Here is a 20,172-nt window from a genome sequence, read left to right as displayed (position 1 = left end):
CTTTCCCGAGGGAAATCAATAAATCGGAATGGAATGGATAATTAAATTTTAATGGGGCGCGTTTACACTTTAAAATATTTACGGTCGCATTCTGACGCCTACAAGCTTTATTTATGAGACGCCATCGCAAGCCTCGTCGATCGACACATGCAGCTGCATTGCCTGCTGCGTATCTTCGGCCTTCTCCGTCTTGGAATAAAGATTCTATTCGGTGTAATCAAAACGTCAAGAGCTAGTTTTTGTTTACTTTTTATTTTGGTTTGATTATTGGAAACGTTCTGTGTTCCACTCATAAATCTGAGGCCTAATAATTACTCTGATGTAACCCAAATACTCACGGCCTGTTTGATGAAAAATGTGCCTGCTCGAGAGCATGAATGGCCGACGAAGTTCACCAACTGAGTCCGGCTGACCCGAGTTGCGGCATCCACCACCCCGTAGTGTTGGAACGACAACGAAATACTTAGTTATTTCACACAGTGACCACAAAAAATGTAACACCACACTTCCTTGTTCGCGTTCCGAACTCTGTGCTGATGGATATAAGAATGAGAGTCGCGCCGCTGAATGTGCCGGCACGCCTTTTGGCATGCTCCACTGACAATAGCAATTTGTTGTCTTTTTGCTGATATTACGGGTTTATTTAAGTGAAATTGGATAAATGGTCATCTCGCGATGTGGCGCTATTCAATCCGGTGTGGTGCGGCAGCCGTGCGGTGCCGGCTCTAGTGATGTCTGTTCCATGATCTAAAATAAAACAAAGAACAAGAAAGAAACGAAAGTATACCTAGATTGTGATGTAAAACAAAATGTGAGAAGGCTTGTTGGTGTTAGTTTTGTTGAGTTCTAAATATTGACAGAACATACCGAACTTTTGTTGTGGACTGTGTGATTTTTGTGGCAAGGACTCAAGTTTTTAAAATGGATTTGATAAAGTACCTGACGGTGCTAGTGCTGTTCCTCATCGAAGATGGAGACACAGGAGGCCATGGAGAAAAACACCAGTAAGGATTTTGCATTTAGTTATTTATATTTTTAGATTTCCTGATTGAGCGAATTTAGCCTTGCGAATATTTTTAGTAGACTAGTTCATAAATCTTAGGATCATTGATCAACATTTTCTCTCTTGTTATTGTGTTTCCACTGTACCCACCTATTTATTACCTATCAGTCAGTTTGTTATTTATTAAACTAACTTTAACTTAAAAGTCTTGACCTTTATTGGTTGTAAATATAAATAAAATTGATGATATATATATTTACAATTTAGTTATATAATTTAGAGTTTGAGTATCGCTGTAATTTTATTTTAAAAATGTAATTTTTAATCACGCACTGGCTCTATAGTTAAAATGCATTAGCGAGATATTTAAAAATTCTAATTATGATAGCTAATAAGCATAGAAGCTCCATGAACATAGTTCCATAGTTAATTTTACTTACATCTTGCAAATTCACTGACAATAATGGTTTAATTTTTATTCCAGCGATCATGTTAAACTACATATGCCGGAGTTCATCCATCACGATCATCACACTAAAGTGATAACGATTCATCATCACCATCATAAACCAAAGAAAGAGCATCATCATCATCACCACCACCACCATCACCCAAAACCGCATATTCCTCAAGGTCATCACTACCACAAGCATCATACGAAGCTGCATACCACGACCAAGACGGTTTCTAAGGGGAAACATCATAAGCATCATGGTCACCACGGCCATCATGGTCATCACGGTCACCATGGACACCACGGACACCATGGACACCACCATGGTCACCACCACGGCCACGGCCACCATCATGACAACCATATACCTCACCACGACTACGAATCGCCCTCATATAATTACGAGCCTCCTACCTCTACATTCGAAGAAGACTTCGCATCTTTCAGTCCAGCCGTGCCTGCTTACGGTGGCCATGTAGCTTCTGATTATGGAGGAGGTATTCCTCAAACACCTCGTGTGCACGGAGTATCGCATACAGTAAAACATGTGAATGTGTACGATAGCTTACCTGGAGCGGTTCCTGGATCGCAAGTTAAAAATGGACATGGCTACGAAGTAACTGAGGCAGATGAAGACGATGACACGTTTACCGCAGTAAATAGTTTGCAGCAGTCGTATCCGTCGACCTACGGTTTTATACGAGGAGTGGCACCAGCTGCCACACACGACCCATTCGCGGAAATACCTCAACCTGCGGGTGGACTGCAAAGTCATGATCCGTTCGCAGCTGCACCTCAACCGACTTCTGCTGTTGGTGGTATAGAGACCTTCACTGGAACTGTTCAAACGCAACCGTTTTCGTCATCAGCGCCTGACCAAGGCGACCTGGGAAGTGCTCAGCCGGCTTCTGAATTCCCTGCTAGTTTCCAAGGAGATGATGGTGGTTTTGGCAGCACAGCGAACACTTTCGTTGGTGCTGATGACGGAGGTTTTGGAAGTACAGCCAATACCTTTGTCGGCCCTACTGGAGGCACAGCGTTTGCCGCTGATGAGAACAAAGTGAATGATGAGAGTCCAGTCTCATACTCCAGAGTAGCTGGAATTCAACAGACTGTTAAAACTGGTGGTGTTGAAACTGTAGTTTATTAGTTACTAGATTTAATATCGACTTGTGATCAAATGATACATTTATTTATTACCTTTGTAATTACGTTGTAGAAAAAGTACTATAATACGATTACCAGTTTTAAGACTAACGTTAGTACAAACAATATAAATATAAGAAAAATATTATACAGAAGTATGAAAATGTTAAGTTTTAAAATAATGAGTTGTGCCTGTTGTTGAAATAAATTGTTTTTATTATTTGTTGTGATTTTTATGTAACAAGCTGGAAGTTTTTCATGGTGTTAGATGTTAGTGTGTTTAATGTACCGTATTTGCGGTAAAGGACAGGACTTTCACTGCTATCCGTCAACCATTACAGAGCAACGAAGGCATGTTTGAAAGCACTTATATCATCGGCGTCATCTGACAACATAGTGTAATTTGTGGCTCCTAAAAAGACAAGCAGTGCAATTGGACATGCCCTAGTTCCGGAATTGCTCAAATTGAAAAATAAACCTCTACCAATGTCGACGTAACTAAAAAAGAATAAGTTTATACTAAAGAACTGTGAGCCAAATATTATGCAATAGATTTTAGAATGCGGTTTGAGGGTGATTGTCTATTTGGTTTATGTCGACCCAGTATCAGGTCTACTTATTTTTAATAATAAGCTCTGAATCTTGTCGGGTACCCAGTAAATACAAATTAACTATCCATCAGCCTAGATATTCTTATTTTCTAACGTTTGGAGTTTATGATTACAAATAAAATATAAAATTTTACCAATACCTACTAAAATAAAATTCCAAACAATAAATTTTTACGAGAACTGTATAAAATATCGTGTATTTGTATCATTAATTTAATGCCCTAATACTTGTATTTGCGTCATTACGTTTTTGATGGCATAAAAATAACTATAAACTTCACTTTCTATCGTATACATTTTATACACTCATACACGCACAAAAGTAGGAAGTTTTAAAATGCTATTCGGGATAATTAGTTACTGTCATGGGCATTCAAGGAACCTGATGAGCTATTAAATGCTTTTTAAGACACTTAAAGGCAATCTAATTAAATTATTTAGAATGAATGACATGAGCCATGTGTGTTTGTAATGAACCGGCGAGTATTTACTTTATAACTGGCAAGGTAGGTAAGGAACTGTTTCCACCAAAGCGGAGCGGAACAGAGAAGTGTGATGAATGATTCATCAGATTTCCTTATTTGCACATCTCGTCTCCGCTCTACGCCGCGCTGCCGTCAAATTCTATACAAAAATTTCTCCGCTCCATCTTGGTGGAAACCGGGTCTAATGCAGCAACGATGACGACGAATGTACCAATTTCTACCAATCCGACATCCTGTAAAATTCAGAGCTACAGATGCCGCCTGCTGTTCGCTTGTGGTCAGTTACAGCATCTTCGAGGGTCACGTCTGCATAAAGTTTCTGTCTGTGCTGTTAGACTAGGCGCAGACCACCGATTTTTAGTTGGCGGATAGTAGGGCCCGATTTTAATTTGTATGAAGAATCGGCCAAATCGAATCGAATGTGCGCACTTCCATACATGCCCGACTAAACTATCGGCCGACGAAAAATCAATTATCTGCGCCTAGGCTTAGCAGTACGGTCCGCAATAGTAGGTCTTTAGATTCGTAATCCTCCTCCTGTAGTTGTTGCTCAGATGGCATGAATCCATAGTTACTCTCAAAATCAATTAATCAAATTATCAAATATTTATAATTGCCTCCATCCAAAATTATCAGATAAAGACCCAATACACTGAACTGTCCTACCCGTGACATGGACAGCGGGGCGCCCACCGTCTATAGCGGATCGCTAAAATCGCCACCATGGGCGCCACCACCAGGTGGCGCCCCCTGTCAATGAATTTGGTGGGACAGTTCAATGTAGGTAATTCGGATTCTGATAAGTCATATACCATTTGGCCAAAGAAAGACAAATAGTCCCATCGATGATAAGTAGATATCAATTTGCAAAAATATAGATCGCAACTCAGTGTTTTGCTGTCGGTGAAGTTTTGTTACGTGAATAAGGATACAGGGTACATCGTCTCTAGGAGCGCAATCTTTATTTTCCTTTCTTTGAAAGATTTAGCCTGTAGGTCAACGTCGTGAGTCGCGCTGCAGCTAGGCTTGACCAGTTAGAGAGGCAGCTCCCTCTGTCGCCTTTTGCGATATCTACAGCACGGTCTACGGGAAGAGCAAGAGAGAGAGAGAGGTCCTGTTCTACTCTACCGGAAAAATGGATGCAAGACCCACCTGCGTATGTTCCCGAGAGGGGAATAAGTTCTTATAACGATAAAGTCTCATAATAATATGTATACTTATCTACACGTTAGGTATTAGTTAGGTACCTACTAGTATTTCTAGAAGTGCTTGTAACTAACGCCCTTATTCACAAACGATGCTTGCTGAAGTGACAGCACAGCATTGAATAGAGCTCTGTGATTGGTTCGTGTGTCACCCTGCTTGTGCGTCCCCGCGCACTGTGAGACCTCATAGTGATGTTTGTGAATACGGGCGTAAGAAGCAACTTTAACAAATCACTGGAGTGCAGCCCCGCAACAACAATTATAACGATACTAAACTAGAGATGAAACGGATATCCGGTAACTATCCGGTAGGCCGGATATCCGGCCTAAATTTACTATCCGGCCGGATACCGGATAGTAAGGCCCTTTTCACATGTCCCGGTTGCCGGCTATCCGGCGCCGGGTACCTGGTGGTGAAGTGTATGGGCATGCCGGATTAATTACGCCGGAACATGTGAAAGCTACGTACCATGCCCATACACTTCACCATCGGATACCCGGCGCCGGTTAGGGGCCATCCATAAAGTACGTCACACGAATTTCATGATTTTTTGACCCCCCCTCCGTCCTTGTCACAGGTGGTCACATTTCTGAGACCCCCCCCTCCCTAGTGTGACGTAACATGTTTTGCAATTTCACATCGAAAAATTATTAAATTAACAGCAGTTCCGAAATTAGTTTTATTTCCATTTAAATTAAGTATTTTTTTATGAAATCAACATTATATCTTTTACGTTATAGGATTACTATCTTGCTTAACACCATTGTAAATTAAGTATTAATCTAACCAAATGATGTAATCTGTTGTGTTTTCCAATAAAATAAAATAAATAAAAATATCAAATATTTGAAACAATTGAAATGTGATGTCACGAAACTTAGGACCCCTCCCACCCCTTGTCACACCATGTCACACTTCGTCAACCCCCTCCCCCCCTCTTTACGTGTGACGTACTTTATGGATGACCCCTTAGCCGGCAACCGGGACGTGTGAAAAGGGCCTAACTCACTATCCGGCCGGATACTGGATATTAAAAAACTACGACAATTTCTTATTATAAAATGAAATACATTTTTCAATCATCTTTGAGGTGAACATCAATAAAATGGCTTAATAATAATGACTGCTTTTATTTAAAGTTCAAAAAGTTACAAAAAGCCATATTAAGGCCTTTAAAAAACTAATTTCTTTTTCTGGGCTATTCACTCCAATGACGAATACATAAATAGTAAATATCTGTTAAGTCGAAATATTGCCAAATAAAATAGGCGATCTTTTTTTCACTGATGGTCTAATGTCATCATGACAATAGATATTTGATAGACAAGTGGCAAAATCTGACATTCTGTTCGGACTAGATTCGATTTTCGAAAAATGTGACTAGTCTAGTCTGCTAATAGACCCACTGATCGCGTTCGAAGCACCTGTGCGGTGCTAAACTCGTCACGACATGCAACGAGACAATGGGCCAACTATCCGGCCGCCGGATATCCGGCTATCCGGCCTAGCAGCTGGCCGGATATCCGGTATCCGGTATCCGGCCAAACCACTATCCGTTTCATCTCTATACTAAACTACTAATGAAGTCTAATTACAAAACAACTATTAGTACAATTAGGCTGAATTGCACCATCTTACTTTAACTTTGACAAACGTCAAAAATCTGTCAAACTCCATACAAAAAACACCGGTTATCGTTAAAGTTAAGCCATATCCCACCAAAAACATTCTGTAAAAAATTAGCCAAGTCTCGATGGAGCTGCCTGTTTATCTCTAAAAAGTANGTCACACTAGGGAGGGGGGGTCTCAGAAATGTGACCACCTGTGACAAGGACGGGGGAGGGGTAAAAAAATCATGAAATTCGTGTGACGTACTTTATGGATGGCCCCTATTGGGTAATTAACATGCCGCGTTCTGTTGAATCACACTTAAACGGAAGACTCGTCTGCAGAGCGGAAACCACGGAAACAGCACTCACGCGCATCCGAACTACGCCCCTAAGTACTGCTCTTGGCCGGAAATGTGTTCGTGCTTCAATATGTCGCCATTGTAAACAAACGACCATAAGTTTTGGAAACAATAACAATTAGAGATTCTATATTTATTTATTTATTTAAAATAGGTACACAAACAGATCACTGTCAATTAGGTACATAGCCATGAAATTAACAAAATATTAAATAACTAAACAGAGATCCAAAATCAGCGTACACAACATGCTTAGTATTAAATAAAGCTACTTATATTAAGACAAATGTAAATATACATAAAAATAGGGTAAACATTGGATAGGGTCGAGGACGATTATTTATTTTTAAAGATTTCTGTTACCAAATATATATAAGGGAGAGTCCGCTAATTTGGACCAGTTTTTTTCAATCCAATTTTACACATAGTTTTCTNTCATTACTTTTTAGAGATAAACAGGCAGCTCCATCGAGACTTGGCTAATTTTTTACAGAATGTTTTTGGTGGGATCAAGTTTACCATAAACACAGGTTTCTGAAACTTGGCCGTCCACCCTTGCTGTTCACTCATAGCGGGGAGCACGGCAACGTGTATCATAAACAATGTTTCATCAGCTATGTTTATGAACTGTTTATAAACTGTTTACAGAGATGATGAAACATTATGAAACACTAGCGGCCGCCCGCGACTTCATACGCGTGGATCCCGTTTTACCCCCTTCATCTGTCTTACGAAGTTTAGATTTTTTCATACAAATGTTTTTTCCCGCTAACTCCCGTTCCCGTGGGAATTTTGCAATATCCTGTTGTAACTAAGCTTTAAGTTTACTAAGGTACCTGCAGGCCAAATTTCAAGCATATAACTTAAGACTTTATATTAGATTTTTCTTATATTATATACATATATACTTTATATTACTTTAGATTTTTCATACAAAAGGATTTTCCCGCTAATTCCTGTTCCCGTGGGAATTCCTAAGTATACTATAACCTGTCCAGGAGTATGAAGAATAATTGTACCATGATTCGTTAAAATCCGTCGAATAGTTTTTGTTTCTATAAGGAACATACAGACGGACAGACAGACAGACAAAAATTTTACTGATTGCATTTTTGGCATCAGTATTGATCACTAATCACCCCCTGATAGTTATTTTTAAAATATATTTCATGTACAGAATTGACCTCTCTACCGATTTAGTATAGATTGTTTATAACAGTTTATAATAAACAGTGTTTATCAACAAATGTTGCCTAATGAATACATGGCTTTAATTTATTCATCAATATACGAGTAAGTACTCAAAGTCAAATCTAAAAATTGTTTTGTAAATCTCAGATTATAACCTTTTCTTATATCATGAAACGTTATTTTCTGTTTAGTTACCTAGTTAGTTACATAGTTACTTCGGAACTATTATTCATTGCATTAACATTGAAAGGCACTTTTACTCGACACTAAATACATTTCTCACAACTTACTAATGGGAAACGGAAAACAGATGAAGGAAAAGTGACAATGAGTAAAAACTGCATAGTTATATTTTGTGCTTCTAACTGTGATTGTTTTATAATTAACATCAACGTGTTTAGAGTACCGTGTGCTTACTGCTTACGTTACGTTACGTGTGCTCGCTAGCGAGTACGTCAAAAAAGTCTATGAAGATTTCATTTCTTGAAAGTAGCCGCTAGGGGCGCTGCACAATATGTCATACATTTTAATGTCATTTTTTTACGCAGTCGCTAACGAGCACACCTAACGATAACTCATGGTAGGCAGGCACACAGTTCTTTTCAAGTGTAGCTTTGGAAGTGTATTACATATTTTCAACCATGATTTTTCCACTCCAATTTACATTTACGCCAACTGTGGGAAATTCGCTGTACACTCAATTTTTTTGTGAGTCTACAAGTTATAAATAATAATAATAAATAAAATCCTTGGACATTTTACACTGCGCTGCTAGCCCCAAACTAATTGTAATTATATGATAGTATTTTATTCCTGAATTTAAACTAATTTGGTAGAAAAATAATAGTGAATGGCACAGCCCATACATCCCTCGCATCCCTTACTTCTTTCTTTACCCTAAACTGCGGTTCATGAGATTTTTCCGGCTTCATCTCTGAATTTTAGCAGGTCTTTTAACCAACTTGTAGGACTTTAAAAAAGTTAATTGTATAAACGTCTGTATTTTTACACACTCCCGTTTTGTCGTTGTTATATTAGTTTGTCATACCAGTATGACCACGAGGATATACATGTCCTTGTGGTCATATTGTCCTTTTTGCACATCTTGTTTGAAAATTAATGTCAGACTATAAGAAATAAATTCAAATTCAAATTGTTTATTCAGTACAATTCAGTACTTAGGCCCTTCCAGGGAACTTATACACGTCCCAAATATAGCTTGCCCTACCACCACTTCGGGACAACATATGGGTTGGTGCTGAGAAGAAGTGGCGGAAGAAACTCAGTCACCTTTGTCAGCCTCTTTTTCAATCCAATACAGCAATTTATAGCTTACATGACTCGTAAAATCCACGTGTAACCTTTTTTCATAAGGATTTTCATAAACTGTACCTTGAATTTATGAATAGGTAGTTCTATGAGAGATTGTGGTATTAAACATTTTAACACTATTCCCCAAGTATTAACCTACCTACTTTATGTAGTCTGACATTTGGAACGGCAAGTTTATTTTTATTTCTCATATTAAAGTTATGAGAATCACTTTTTTACTTAATGAATTTAGATTCTTACGAACATAGGTACATAATGTTTTCAAAAATATATTATGATGCTACTGTTAATATATCAATTTCTTTAAATAATTCGCGCAGTGAGTCACGGGAGCCAAGATAATTATATCCTCGCGGCCTCGTGGTCATACTGGTATGACAAACTAGTATCGCCAGAAGGAGGGTTATGTTTTTACTTTTGTATGTATGTATGTATATTTATTTGGCACGCTCTGTAGCCTAAACGGCTTGATCGATTACATCGTTAGTGGTGTCGTTAGATTCTTCTTGATTGTAGACAAATACATACGAGTACCTATTACCTTACCTACTTAGCCCCGGCGCAGATCTGGAACGCTGAAGGAAACATGGTCAAAATATTTTGATACTGTTTGCTATGGACGTATAACTTAGTCATAAAAATTGTATTTTAATGACAAAATAATTTATTTTAAGGACAAGAAGTAACAATATACAAAGCGATTCCAAGTTTGCGAGCTAGAGCACGAATCTTGATTCGTCTTAGGTACTTAAAGTCGGTTCGCGCGCAACCGGCGCCGCAAAAATGAACAAAACGAATCCTAGAAAGTAACTTGTTACTGCATTTTACTTTTGGTGACGGGCATTCTTTGATTTTGCATTTTTACTCAAATGTATTGACCCTAATGTATGAAGTAATAATTAGTGAAAAGGTCTGTGATATGAATATAACTATCAAGGACCTTCGATAAAACAAACACGAAACATGAAGGCAACACATAAAAAAACATACCCCTCCTTCTGGCATAGTCGGATGACAAATCGTAAGAACTATACGTTTAGGTAGGTCTAATTAATGAAGGCAATGTACTAGCTTATGCCCACGGCTTTTGTCATTGATGGTTATAAGCGTATATTATTCTGATAAACAATAATACTCTAAAGTTTCATCAAAATCCATTAAGTAAATATTTAGTTTCTACGTGAAAGAGTAACAAACATATTTTTAATATTAGTAGGATGATTTAGTTCCTGTCGGAAAAGCCTTATGTACTTCAATCACTAAATAATTATAAGCACATGAGGTGCTCAAGAGTAGGTAGCTACTTTGTGCGCTTAATATTTGTATTATTCTTGAAGAACTTATTTAATTTCCGTTTATCTTAGAGGAAAATGAGGTAGGTGTAGGTACTTTTAGGAGTTGGTAGAGGTTGAAATAAAAGAATAGAATTTAAATCTATTATTTAGCTTAACAAATGTATAATATTACAAATAATTAACAACACCCGCTTAAACCGGGAAAACATTCACAACAACAGTCTTATGCTATATAACAATAAAATAGGTAATTTTCCGACTATTTACAAATAACAACAACGATCACAACATTAAAAAACCTTTAAATTAACTGGAAAGCGAGTATTCAGCATACTAACAATGTACAATGTACTTCAACAAGTACTTAACTTGTCATTATTACGTAAAACACTTAAAAAGGAACTGACTCAGACCTACTCATAGAACAAAGCATTGTTTTCATATCAATGAGTAACATCGTGAATGAAAGCATTACATTTTTCTTCACTTTGGATAATTAATTCATACTGACGAGTCTTTAGTAGACTACTAAAAGATACGATCTAACAATCACGTGTGAACGATGAGAGATGCAATACTGTTTTATAAATACCCTTAGTTAAGTGAAGCTGTTTAGTGAGTATAGCGAGTTGACTTCACGCTTTCTTGAGGCAGGTAGTTGAGTAGCGTGGGAGGTTTTGTGGAGGTTAGTATCCACCCTCAGAGGAGTAGCCCTCCTCGCCGGCGGAAGACAGGCCGTAGTCGGCATGGCCACCTTCGAAGCTCACGGGGGAGTCCCCGTAGGACCCGCCGTGGCCTTCGTCTGCCGCGCCCCAGCCGTGGCCGTGTCCTGAAATGTAACAGCCAGACCTTTAGTATTAATAGCTAATTCGTGGAGCCTTAAGTGGTCACGTGAGACCGCGGTCAATTGATTTCTATTGTGTCTCGATTCGCTGGTACTTGAAGGGCTAAACTATGTAATATTGATTTTGGATCTCGAATTTGTCTGTTGTTTAATTGATAATATTTATAATCAGTAAGATATTTTGCCTGATTTCTGCTCAAATCAATTTTAAAGAATAAGCTCAGTGATCGCAATTTAAGTTTGAATTTATTCAGACTTTGTTTAGTTTCCATATTGACCCTAGTAAAACTTATATCAAAACCTAAGCATCTTTAGTTGAATAGGCTGTATCAGAAACAAAATTATACCTACCATAAAGTAAGTTTAATCATCAGTCCAATTACTTAAATGTATAACTGAAGTTTTGTAATATAATAATGTAGCATTTAATTCTGCTTTTTTGGAGCATTATACGTATCACTATCCAAGAAACAAGTCTGTAGGTACTAGTCATCCACATTTAATACTATTTGACTTCTAACACAAGTGGCATCTGAACTTAATACGGACCTCCTCCGCCAAAGTGCGGCGCCGCCTTAGGCTCCCCGTAGGTGTACCCAAGCACCTCGTAGTGGTCGTCGCCGCCGCCGCCGCCGCTCTTGTGGTGCACGTGCTTGACGATGGTGTGTTTATGGTGGTGGTGCTTCACGAACAGAGGCACGTGGATGACCACCTTCTTGTGGCCGCCGCCGTGGCCGCCGGCCAGCGCGAGCGACGCCAACACAGACAGGCATGCGACTGCCAACTGGAAAGAACACGTTTGATCATCAATTAATTATCAATCTTCTTTATGTACTAACATGGAATAAGGTTTAGACTTACAGGCGATACAGGATTCGTTAACTAATCTACTAAAAGTTTCCGATTGTTCTATGTGGTGAAAATAGTAACATAAAATTTCATAACCTCACCCCAGGATAGCAGATAATCCGAAATTTTAGTCTAATGTGAATAAATGGTAATTTAATTTCCTCTAGGTATGTAAGACAGATATATGAAAAATCGTCTAAAATCCTTATACAGTTTTACTTAACTCGAAAATATTTATAATTATAAAAACACTATCCTAAAAAAATTCCCTCTCTCACAAACAAAAAAATTTAAAGCAATTAATAATTTAGTTTGATATCAAAGGTAATGTTGGTGTGAACAATCGCAGACACAGCAGTGACAAATGATAATTAAATGGAAAATTTCGCAGTGCAGCTAGTAGTTTGCCATACATGCAATTACATAACTATAGTATGCCCAATAAAAACATAAATACAGAGGCACACAATACTAACATGTAATAGTCTCTGCCGCCAAAAAAAACAAGCTTCAGATGAAAAACTGTGGAGGAGATCGGCTAAGTCATTGACTAGGTGAGCGTGCGTCCAAAGCTGCATTGTTGCAGATGGCCTTTCAAATTTTTACTAACGAAAATGAAAGCACCGTGATCTCTACTAGGTACGTCATTTCCATTGTATTTGAGACCTGGGTGAAAATTTCGAGTGAAAAGTCTAACATGAAAAGCGGTGTAACCACATATGCTGATGCAAATTTATTATGGCTACATAACAATGATTAGTGTCATAACAATTGGCAAAAAGTAACAAAAGTGTCGGGTGAGGTTAAGAAACAGTTTTAGATATTGCGTGCCGTTATTGAGTTGTTTTTGTTTTAGGCAAAAACCATGTTGCAACCGCTGACCGCTCTGTGAGGCCGCGACAAAGCTTCGCCGGAACGTAAAGAAAACGCGCCCGGAAATAAATGTTACTCAATGGTTTTCATTGTGGAAAACCTTTTTTGTACTCGTTAAAATAACGACATTGAAGTTTAATTGATTAGTGTGAGTAAATCTTTTATGTTGAGTTAATTTATAAATTGGATTTTGGCAATTTGAATTCTTTTAAAATATATTTTGTGTTATTTTTAGCAAGCTATTAATAACATTGTGTGGTATGCTAATTGTAATGTGTGATGAATTTATGATACTCACCAAAAATCGTGCAGACATGGTTGCAGGTGAGACAAGAGGGCGAGTAACCGAGCGCGGGAACGGACAGCCGGTGTGTGATAAAGAAATTTAAACAAAACTTCCTTTTATATTGCAACGTGGTCGCGTTTCGCGACACTGCCTCTCAGCGGCGTCTATTTGGTCCATAGCCCATCTCGTACAATCAACTTATAACGTTGTATCGATGGCTTAAAGTCTATAATTCTAAAATCGGTTGCAATCATCTCAAATAAATGTGCTGCTAATCGAATTTCAACTAAATTACAAGTGAGTGTACGAACTATTTTTGAAGAAATCGGCTGTAGCGTTCCATGATCAGTGGTTATATTAATATAGTGAAAATGCGGTTTAGTTTGCTATCATAGGGTGGAAATTCGATCGCAGTGGATGAGATGGCCATGTTTGGAGATAGCGAGAGGGTATTCTATCTCCGATATTAAGGATAGACCTTGTCAATTACCAAAGTTATGATAAAAAGACTGTCAACCAGTTCATGATGCTTATCAGCTTAATTACTGATCAGCCAAACTTTCATATTTTGCAAGTTGTTTTGATTTTGTAGATTGTTGATAAAAGGAGCATTTTTATGTCAAAACAAAGCATGAGCAGCTGCAGGCAGAACTTGCCTGAAAGTTGATATTTTAAGGTTCTAGAGAGATCTTCTTTCGGAGACTTCATGGAGCTTGCTATGGCCCGCTGTCCGGGATGTCAATGACGGTTCTGATGTGGACCTCTTTAACATTTAGGTATCACCTAAAAATAACATAATAGTATGGAATTACTGTAAAAGCCACATGAAATGTAGAGTTAAAATGCTTATGTAGACCCTTCTTAACAACAAACTTTTGTAGAGCTTAGCGCAGAGCGCAAAGTTGAGGACAAGCAATCAAATGACCAAACGTCTGAGTGTTCACGAGGACGTTGCCTGTGCTTAGAGGTTTTTTGTGATATTCAGGGGAATATTTTTAACTGTAACACCCGTATTCACAAACGATGCTTGCTTAAGTGAAGCAGAAAATCGAACACACAGCGTTGAATAGAGTAGAGTTCTGTGATTGGTTCGTGTGTCACCCTGTGCGTCCACGCGTACTGGGAGACCTCATAGTAATGTTTGTTAATACGGGCGTTACAATCCTAAGTGTGAGGTGTTATAGATTACACTAGCGGCGGCCGCCCTCGACTTCGAACGCGTGGATCCCGTTTTACACTCTTAGGGGTGGAGTTTCGTAAAATCCTACATCATAACATCTACCTGCATGACAAATTTCAGCCCGATCCGTCTAGTGGCTTGGGCTGTGCGTTGATAGATCACTATGTCAGTCAGTCAGTCAGCCAGTCAGTCACCTTTGAGTTATATATACTCGTATTTAGATGTAGGCAACTAATTCAAAGACCGGTCCTGCGCCGCTTGCATCCAGGTACTTCCCGCAACCTTCACCAGATCGTCGGTCCACCTAGTGGGAGGCCTGCCCACGCTACGTCTTCCAGCTCGTGGTCGCCACTCAAGAACTTTCCTGCCCCAGCGGCCGTCAGCTCTTCGAGCTATGTGCCCCGCCCACTGCCACTTGATTTTAGCGATTCTGCGGGCTATGTCAGTCACTCTGGTTCTCCTACGGATCTCCTACAAGCGGCGCAGGACCGGTCTTTGTGGAAATCCTTGGGGGAGGCCTTTGTCCAGCAGTGGACGTCTTTCGGCTGAAACGAACGAACGAACGAAGTAATTCAAAATATAGCCGCACTAAGCTCTGCACTGTCTACGAGGGAAGGCGATTCGATGCGGAAATAAATTGATTCACGAAGACGGCCGTTCGTGTAGTCTATGATATAGGGTGGAATTTTGTAATACCAGTACTTTTAATAATGTAGATAGAAAATTCTACTCAAAGAAAACATTCTTTTATTTTTGAAAAGAAATAGAACTGCATTTAAAGATTTCCGAAAATTTTTCGTAAATTCTCTACCATGCCATACAATTTTCTGTAAATAGTTAAAATAATGTAAGATTTCATGGTTTTCCTTTCACTTGATTAATCAAGTTTGTCAGAGAGATTTCATCCTTATACCTTACCCTAACGATCGATGCAATAAAAATACAGGGTGTAATTTTTAACAGATTTTAGTTGGTTCGATTCCTGAGTATGGCAAGCAAATTTTTGAAAATCTTTGAATGCAGTTCTATTTCTTTTCAAAAATAAAGGAATGTTTCCTTTGAGTAAAATTTTCTATCTACAGTATTAAGAGTACTTTCCCTCCAGGTGGCATTACAAAATTCCAACCTGTATAACATACCGTTCATATGTAATTATGTTATTTGATGTTTATGTATCAATAACCTGAATAAGAAATCGAGAACAATATTTTGAATCGTTTTCGATCACGCCACCGTACTAAAATTTAGGTTTTTATTTTTGCTTCCGGTTGAAATTTAGAGACTATTGGCATGATAGTAGGTCAAGGTAAGTCAGATACTGTGATATAGTTTAGTCGCAAATACATTAACCTCTATTTTAACAAAAAACTGCTAACCAAAAAAGTTAATTTAACGTAGTAACGTAACGTGTTTTTGTACCACCGTGAATAATCTAATAGTGCTCAATTTAATAAGAATTCAAGAAGCAGTTTAAAAGGCCTACTTTATTGATATTTCTGTTAGTATTACTAATACCTTTTTTATATAATTACTAGCGGCCGCCCGCGACTTCGTACGCGTGGACCCTGTTTTACCCTTAGGGGTGAAGTTTCGAGTTTTTTAGGGTTTACCCGGAAATTATTCAAACTTTTCTCGCTGTAAAAACCATCCTTGGACTTCAACAAACATTTAAAAAAAAGAATTGGTAAAATTGGTCCAGGCGTTGTTGAGTTATGCGCTTACCAACACATTTTGCGATTCATTTTTATATTATAGATATCCAGGAAATGCTTTTTTACGAAATTTCTGTTTCCGCCTTTTATAATATGACCTAACCATATTAAAATAAACGATTAAAGTCCATCCGTCAGATTTTATAATACGTTATTCAATTCATTGTGAATTATTTGGTTCTTAAACGAAATAAAAATAGCCGATGAGCTACTAACTACCCACTAGTCTATAACTGCGATATAATATATCGATAATGCAATAGGCTGGAAGTCTTTACTAAGTCTTCGCTGTCTTTTGCTCTCAAATATGGACAGTTACGTTATTGCATATTAATAAGATCACAAACACATCGATCGCATATAGCTCTATATTCGATTAAACCGTTGAATAATGCAGTTGTGATGACCGGATAGTCTGATGTTCAGGTCACGGTAGTTCAATGGATAGGTAGTAATTATATCTTCAGACTTGACCTGCAGACACAATAAAAAAGGGGATTATGAACAATAGCTTGTCTTATAAATTAATTCTAAATCCTAAAATCTAAAGTATCTATTGGGCAGCAATAAAAACATTGCTGGCATATTAAAGTATCCATAAAAGAAAATCCTTCTCAATTCTTCTGAAGGTGCGTACGGATTGCGCGTACCAGGGTACGTGCAAACCGTACGCACCATGAGACGTTCTTTTTATGCGTACTAAGTTCCAGTTATGTTCTTGAAGTGTAGGTATAAAAGATGAATGAAAAACGTCTTCAAATGACCTGCATTGCAGACAAGGTTGCCTAGTGCGTCCGTGCGCCGGCGCAAGTGCTACGCTCTCACTTTTACTATCGTCTCGCCGAGAGGGAAAAGATGAGATTATAACCACCGATGTAATGCTACAATTACAGTTTTCCTAGTTCATTAAAATGCTGACTCACAAAGTGTAGCGTGAGCAGATTCTAAGATAACGCTTCAGTAATAACTCACTAAAATGAGGGCGTTTAAGAAGCTGCAGACGGATTTTTCCACGTGATTATTGTCGGATGTTATTTTTCTTCTGTATTTTACTCAATACGGAATCTTTAAGGATGTCGACATAGTGTCATAAAATAATACCAAACTGTAGAGACGAGATCTGTTTCTCGTTGATCTCTACATTTAAAGTATGGTATCTAGCAGTATCGAACTATGGTTTGATATCACTAGTTTGACTGGACTGTGGAAATTATGGCCTCGTGTTTCATACAAAATTCGTCCAGCGCACCTGACGTATAGATGTGAATCTATCTTTAATAGTCACACAAGTCAACTCAAAATCAGTCTTCACTATTTTGAATTGCAACCCTCATTATTACGATAGCCCCTACGATAAAAGACTGCTGTTGCTACTCGTATTCTACAGAGACCGAAATTGTTCAAACTTATAGTAACCGTGCATATCTCAATTTCGTTTGAGCTTAAACCATCAGAGTAAAGTTGCACGAGTGTTAAGATTTATGATACTTTGAGACATTCACAACCCTAATCCTGAATGTCTGAATCATTCAAGTTGAAACAGAGAGTTTTCTGTGATCGGAAGGTCATCTGAAGTAATATCTGCGTGATTAGTTTCCCAACGCAATTTGAAAAAAGAAAAACAAAGTCATTTCAAGGCCCACCATTATGTTTGATGGAACCGTGCATATTGTATTGTATTGTATTGTCGCCACAGAGCTGGTGAGCTTTAATGTCTTTAATGTCACAACTAATGCTGAGCCAGCAACCTTTTTGGCACAGGGCACTCAAAGCTCGAGCCGGAAGATGTAGCGTGGGCAGGCCTCCCACTAGGTGGACCGACGATCTGGTGAAGGTCGCGGGAGGTGCCTGGATGCGAGCGGCGCAGGACCGGTCTTTGTGGATATCCTTGTCCAGCAGTGGACGTCTTTCGGCTGAAACGAACGAACTCAAAGCTATTTTAATTTCATTGTGATAAGGTTTCTTTTTGTGTTCATTATGTCGTTTGTATTCATCTTCTTTTGTGTGCTAAATAAATAATATTCTATTCTTTCCTGTTCTTTGAAATTAAGACTAGGCGCAGACCACCGATTTTTAGTTGGCCGATAGTTGTGCCCGATTTTAAATTGTATAGAGAATCGGCCAAATCGAATCGGTGTAATGTGCGCACTTCCATACATGGCCATACTGATCAACTGCCCGACTAAACTATCGACTGACGAAAAATCGATGGTCTGCGCCTAGGCTAAGTTGGACTAAGTACTCAAAGCTTAGCGTACACGCCCGACGAGCGTTGAACTCTTTTGACGTCTTCGCGGTCTATGATGAATTTTGATTTCTGTGATGGGTCTGGGTGTTACTATGTATTGGGACTAGAAGCATAGTGTCAAATGTCTCTACATCGTATTATTATGCGTCGGACATCATTGACCCCCATGGCCCCATCGAGCGAAAACTTGAAAATTCGTTCCATAAGGCCGCGCGGTCAGGTTGGTCCGTGCTTTACTTGAGAATCAAGTGACGCACACTAATCTTAGGAGCCGCGCCCGCGCTGGTCAGTTTATAAGAGAATTATTGATGAAATGCTGTCCGTTGGCTCAATACAGAGGTTTGAACATAGGTCTGACTCGCGGTCATCATTGTCCGACGCGGCCCGAACGGAAAGTTAAAGTATCGCCCATCATTGTGAATGGAATATAGTGCATTATTTTGATTGACAGCGAAGGTGTGCTCGCCGCTAAATTTTTATCTACAGTGCGTAATAAAATAACAATAACACTTTTCATTTCAGTATCAAAGGGTGTTCACCTGGCGTCACCAACATAGTGATTGTTTTCATTATAACTATTCACGATGTTCTCTTGTCATTTTTTTTTGCAATTTTCAATTGTTTTTATTATTTTAATTTGTGATGAAGATATTCAAGTTTATGCTTCGCGAAAGCCAATAAAAAAAGTTCTTATTGTCACAGTCATCGAAATGCGATGTGCAATTATTATCTTTGATACTAGCTTTCCGCCCGCGGCTTCGCCCGCGTGAAATTATGTCTATCACAGAAAAAAATATCACTCGCATTCCTGTTTCAAGAACCGGGATAAAAACTATCCTATGTTCTTTCCCCGGACTCAAACTATCCCTACGCCTCATCAAAATAGGTTCAGTGGTTTAGGCGTGAAAGCGCGACACAGACAGACAGACAGAGATACTTGCGCATTTATAATATTAGTAGAGATTATTTTTTTTTCATAATTTTTACACTCCTAGTAGGTATCACCATTTGGTCTATGAAACCTTAGTCTTGCATTGAGTTACGAACTTACGATTGACGTACGAGTACCCATCTGGCGACTGTGGTTTGCCCTCCGTCACATTGTTTATTTCTTTTTATAGGTTACGCGTTTCAAACGCTCTGCCTACATGTTACACCGCATTAATACGTGAAAGTACCCGTTGCACATTACGCAATTGTGCCAGAACCAGCGACAACTCACCTATTTTTTTATTTTTTTCCTCGCACACTCGCCGCCTTTGGAGGTAATCTGATGATCTACTGAACAATTAACTTTACATAACTAATCAGAGGCCAGCTAATTAGATGGGCAAGTAAAGTTGAAAGCATTTTGAAGTGTTTATCGTCTTGATAATGTACTGTATACTAATCAACATTACTGTAAACAAAGTAGGCCTATTTTAAAAAACACTATGCTTTTCTTATAGTAAAACGTTAAAATTATAATTCACCGTATTTCTCTGAATA

At 38.6% G+C, this 20,172-nt stretch overlaps 1 protein-coding gene across 1 annotated transcript; it reads right to left on the bottom strand.

The window, feature by feature from the left end:
• Positions 1–10,853: 10,853 nt before the first annotated feature.
• On the bottom strand, positions 10,854–13,627 carry LOC114360359 (glycine-rich cell wall structural protein). Its single transcript, XM_028315049.1, has 3 exons — positions 13,557–13,627; positions 12,086–12,320; positions 10,854–11,521 (listed from the first exon to the last, which is right to left on the bottom strand). The coding sequence occupies exons 1-3, from the start codon at positions 13,572–13,574 to the stop codon at positions 11,379–11,381; spliced, it is 396 nt and encodes a 131-aa protein (XP_028170850.1). The 5' UTR covers positions 13,575–13,627; the 3' UTR covers positions 10,854–11,378.
• Positions 13,628–20,172: the final 6,545 nt, after the last annotated feature.

The sequence above is a fragment of the Ostrinia furnacalis genome, unplaced genomic scaffold (assembly GCF_004193835.3).
Source record: "Ostrinia furnacalis isolate ACB-3 unplaced genomic scaffold, ASM419383v2 OfSCF4955, whole genome shotgun sequence".
Classification (NCBI taxonomy): Eukaryota; Metazoa; Arthropoda; class Insecta; order Lepidoptera; family Crambidae; genus Ostrinia; species Ostrinia furnacalis.
Note: the sequence above shows the minus strand (reverse complement) of the source record. Positions and strands in the feature narration are given on the sequence as shown.

Coding starts and splice junctions, on each gene's coding strand:
- LOC114360359 (XM_028315049.1), bottom strand. Junction 11,522..12,085: donor GCCGCACTTTGGCGGAGGAG/GTCCGTATTAAG, acceptor GTTACATTTCAG/GACACGGCCACGGCTGGGGC.